Source organism: Pinus tabuliformis, chromosome 5_1 (genome assembly GCF_031772625.1).
Source record: "Pinus tabuliformis cultivar Carrire ecotype Pingquan chromosome 5_1, CPIR1, whole genome shotgun sequence".
NCBI lineage: Eukaryota > Viridiplantae > Streptophyta > Pinopsida > Pinales > Pinaceae > Pinus > Pinus tabuliformis.
This window is the reverse complement of record NC_142305.1, coordinates 958,012,468-958,017,289: the sequence shown is the minus strand read 5'-3', so window position 1 is coordinate 958,017,289 and position 4,822 is coordinate 958,012,468. Positions and strand designations below refer to the sequence as shown.

Sequence of the window (4,822 nt, the reverse complement as noted above, 5' to 3'; positions counted from 1 at the left end):
ATGATATCTCTTATTTATATGGGTTCCTTTCAGTGAAATATGCATAATTATTATTTTTCAAGCTCTGTTATCTGGTTTTCATAGTTACGCCGTAAGGCGTTTCCCTTTGGGATTAACTTCCCTGTATGCCACCGTGTAATGTTTTGAGCCGTTGATCCGTTGTGTTAGACGATTAGATGATTGTTAATCGTTCGATCAATGGAAGGTAGTTGGAACGGTTCACGATATTCACTTGATCAGCGTTCGAGCGCGGATGATGGAACATGGGAGTGCATTGGAACATGGGAGTGGGAAATGCAGCGGCGTGGGAGAGTAGTCGCTGTCTACTTCTAGGTGTGCAGTTGGCAAAGATACAATCCTGTTTGCAGAGGGTATAAGCCGAGTCGGCTCTGGCTGAGCAGTCCAGGTTCGTGGTGTTCATCATGGCGGACGCAATTCTGAGATCAGTGCGGATGGAAATAACAAAGGAACAACAGTCTGGGCTGTAGCCAGACCTGCTGGCTCTAATGTGGCTGTGGATGCTCAATGCTGAAGCCTAGAGTTGAGGAGAGGGATTGACCTTTTACCACGCTTCATACGAGGGAGGAGATCCGATCTTTAACCAGAGTGACCTCACACGGTCGAATTCCGTCTCGTTTTCCGTCTCTGATCTGTGGCAAACCGAGCGGGAAGACGTCTTCCAATTCAAGGGGCGTTTAATGGTTCAAAGCAAGAGGTATGGAGCAGCTGCTATCAATCGTCACTTTCAGAGGCCACCGTCCCATTTCAAGTTCGCTCGCCCGTCGCGGTGGATGTCGAGAGGTCGAGTGTTGGTGATCTTTGCAGAGGGTTTCTACTCAAATTCATCGCAAAGGATATGTATGCTTGGATTGGGTGAGAGGTATTTTCTGAGCGGTTCTTCTAGGACTTTCTTGGCTTCTGTTAAGTTTTCTTATTCCAAAACGAGCACCCTTGTGAGTGGTTTGATCAATGGGACTGTAGAGAGCTTAGATAAAGAGAATTCCTTCGAGCCCATATCAATTTATGCAATGTATGATGGGTTTTATGAGTACACTAGGGTTGAGGATGCCAAAAGGGTTTGTTCAGTCAGGAAGCCTGATGTTTTGGATGCCAATAAAGATATCTTGAAAAGTGGCACTCTCTGTAATTTGCGCTGGTTGAGAAGGCCTCTAGATTTGGTGTGGAACCGTGAGTGCAGTGGAAGGGATTGTAGTCCATTCAATGTGAGTGATCGAGGATCGCTTCCGAACAGTATGTTGATTGAGAATTTGAAATGTACTCCACAAGGGCAAGTGCATGGGTTTTTTCGATTCTCCAATCTATGGAATTCAGGCTTGAGGTTTACCTTGCCAGAGATCATGTTGACTGGGGAGGGTGTATTTGATGCTGAAAAGGGTCAATTGTGTATGGTAGCCTGCCTTATTGAAAATGGCGGAAGAGTATTGAAGAAGCTTTCTGAGGAGGATTGTGGTATCAGCATTTCAATGCAGTTTATGACGACTTTAACCGTTGTGGATAGGTATATGGTTGTGGGTCATGTTCAGAGCCAGAAGGGTAATATTGATTCTATGTATTTTAAGAATTTTACATTCAAAGGTCCTGCTGGAATCGATCGAGTAATGGGAACTATCATGAATTTGCCCAATTTGCAGTACAAGTATACGAAACTTGACCAGGTGAGGAAGGTTTGTAATAAGACATTCGCGGAAGGGGAGATGTCTTTGGTAAATAATCAGGTAAGAAGGTACCCAGATGGGTCCTCCTTTGGGGATCTGGGTTTTGATGTTTCCGTTGAGAATTCTGGGAAGTGGAGAATGCAGGGTTATGCGTATCCATTTACCGTTGGAAATAGATACGAGAGAGATTTGCAGCTTCGCCCCTTAGACAGAGTTGTTGCGACACATGGATTTAATCATGGGGGTGGCCTGTTGAATGTCAGCTACAATTTAAAATTTAGGATGCCCTTTCGACAGAAGTGGGACGAAACCTCTCAAGCCACTGAATCGTTTGTATATTCCCTTCTATATCAGCAGAGGGGCATATATAATCCTCTAACAGGATTGTTGTGCAAGATTGGATGTCGCCATGTTGGCTCATCGGGGAGGGACATTGAAGGTGATATGGATTGTCAAATTCATATAAAGGTCAAGTATGCTTCCTTAAATCCGGAGCAACATTCTAAAGAGCATATTAGTGGGACTTGTCTCTCTTTCACTAACGGCTGCTGTCATCTATATCCAACTCGTGCATGTTAGGAGACATCCAAATGTACTGCCATTTGTCTCTCTGTTGATGCTCACTGTGCTCACCTTAGGGCATATGATTCCTTTGTTGCTCGACTTTGAAGCATTTTTCATGAACCAGAAAGGTAAGAATGTCTTGCAATTGGGGGGAGGGTGGCTAGAAGTGAATGAAGTTGTAGTTCGAATAATGACAATGGTAGTATTTCTTTTGCAACTTCGACTTCTTCAATTAGTTTGGACTGCCAGGCTTGCTGTGGCAGGTGAGAAGACTGCATGGTTCTGGGAAAGAAAGGTTCTCTATATTTGTCTGCCTCTATATGTGTTTGGAGGTCTAATAGCTTGTATTGTTCATTTTTCTGGGGCATCACATTCTAACAGCAGACATTTCTTTCAGAAGAATACTAAGCATGCTCTCTGACAAGATTTTAGAGCTTATGCAGGCCTCATCCTCGATGGTTTTTTGCTACCACAAGTTCTGGGAAACTTTTTCTTTGACATAAAAGATATAATATTGGTACCATACTTTTATATTGGAATCACATTGGTACGTTCCATTCCACATGCATATGATGCATACCGGGTTATTCGGTATATACCACTGTATAGCAGTTCTTACTTCTATGCCAATCCGGACTTGGATTTCTACTCGATTGCCTGGGATATTGTGATTCCTTGCGGAGCACTCCTCCTTACTTTGCTTGTTTTTCTGCAACAAAGGTTTGGAGGCAAGTGTGTTGTTCCTCGGAAATTCAGGGACAGAGTTGAGTACCAGAAAATTCCTATAGTTGATGGGTGATATGTAGTGCAATGCTATTCACAGGATTAAGATAATACAAAGACCCAAGGCTTTTGCTGTATGTTATCTATTAGGACAAAGTGCAAGGGATCGCTAATATTGAATGTTTATTTTCAAATTTCTATTGCACTGTGGTATGTAACATCTCTTGTAAATCTGTTTAAATAGCTTCTCTTAGTCGATATGCAAAAGCCTTGTTGGAAACATAGGACTGGCTCCTTTTATGAATCAAAATAAATGCAGTGCAGAAGTAATTTTTTTTTCTGAATACTGTGTACAAACCATGTTGTATTAAGCATCTGCTTGACTGACGATTCTTGTCAATTGGTGTAGAAAATCCACGAAATTCTGATCTGCTAATATGAACAATCTGAAATAAAATTATTTCTCACATAAACACAAAAATTCTCTACTAGATGCAGTGGAATAGGAACAGAAAAAATAACAGTCACACAATTCAAAAACACAGAATTGTCTAGGAAACCTGTTATCCCCTGGATTGAACCTCAGGCTGAAGGAAGACAATGCTAGGGTAACCACAAACCATGCTTAGCCAAGTGGCTAGCCCTACTAGGCCGGGAGAGGGCTCTCTCCATAAGGATCTCAGCCAAGATGACTGGATTGGGAAAAGGATTTTAGGCTAGGTATAGTAGCACGAAGTTTTGATTTGGATTTTGAAGGGATTTTGTTGGATGAGGAGGAGTTGGACAGTTTAGGTCTAGGGAATTAGGTCAAAATTGCAGGGTGTTGGGGCAAGGTAGGCATAAGTTTTAGCACTCTAGGGCTTGATGGGTGAGGTGTTTAAGACTGGTGAGAGGCTAGGAAGAGCATGTGATTATCATGGATCCTTCCCAAACTGTAAAAAACATGAAATGGTGAATATTTTCCCAAAATAGAGCACTGATGTAATGAATTCTGCCTATCAACTTGAAAGCATTCACTTAGAAGCAATGGAATGATTAATGGAATAAACAAAACATACTAACATATGATCACAAGAGGAAAAACTGTATTAAACTCCATACCACATGGATCCCATAAAAATAGTTGCAATTCTTATTAATCTCCTGCTAAACAGCTACAAAATGATGTACAATGAAGGTCTGAGCATCCAGCTGAGTCCAACCCTTTACAATGAGAAAGAAGAAGAATATATAGACATTGTTTCAACCTCCTCCCATCCTCAGGGGTCGAATTCCTAAGATGAGGAGGTAATCTAACCAACACTGAACAAGAAACTAGAATCTAGGCATCCTAACAACTTGCTTCTAAAAGTGAGGAAACAACTTAGGAGTCCTTGGAGCGACATGTCCCAGCAGTGCAGTTTCCTCAACTCCGACCCCAATCTGACCTGATGCCACTACAACAGAGCAACTCCCAGCGCCAATCTAACCTGATGCCCTTGCAATAGAGCAACATGTCCTGGCCCCTATCCGACCTGATGCCCCTGCGACAGAGCAACATGTCCCAAGGTGCAGTTCCATTAACTCTAGGCCCAATCCAACTTAATGCCAGAGCAACATGCCCTAGGAATGCAGTTCCATTAACTCCAAACCCAATCCGATTAACATGTCCCAAAGGTGCGGCTCCATTAACTCCAACCCGATCCCAAAGCAACATTATTCTGTATTAAAGATCCTCTGCATACATGCCAATGAAGTCTTTGTTGCTATTTTGTTGAACACATATCTAACCTGTCCTTTGGTAGCAATTCTGCATGCACCATTGAAAGAAGCTTTTGGATGTAGGGAATTGGTGATGCAACATATATTCATTATGTGAG

General features: G+C 42.4%; 1 protein-coding gene across 1 annotated transcript; it reads left to right on the top strand.

Annotated features, from left to right (window-relative positions):
- Positions 1 to 698: 698 nt before the first annotated feature.
- LOC149167941 (uncharacterized) lies at positions 699 to 3,039 on the top strand. The gene is made up of 3 exons (XM_089430640.1): positions 699 to 2,149; positions 2,256 to 2,503; positions 2,684 to 3,039. Exons 1-3 carry the CDS (start codon positions 699 to 701, stop codon positions 3,037 to 3,039), a joined length of 2,055 nt encoding a protein of 684 aa, XP_089286766.1.
- The last annotated feature ends 1,783 nt before the right edge of the window (positions 3,040 to 4,822 follow it).

Coding starts and splice junctions, on each gene's coding strand:
- LOC149167941 (XM_089430640.1), top strand. CDS start 699: ATGGTTCAAAGCAAGAGGTATGGAGCAGCTGCTATCAATCGTCACTTT. Junction 2,150..2,255: donor CAAATTCATATAAAGGTCAA/GTATGCTTCCTT, acceptor CGTGCATGTTAG/GAGACATCCAAATGTACTGC. Junction 2,504..2,683: donor TGCCAGGCTTGCTGTGGCAG/GTGAGAAGACTG, acceptor GAGCTTATGCAG/GCCTCATCCTCGATGGTTTT.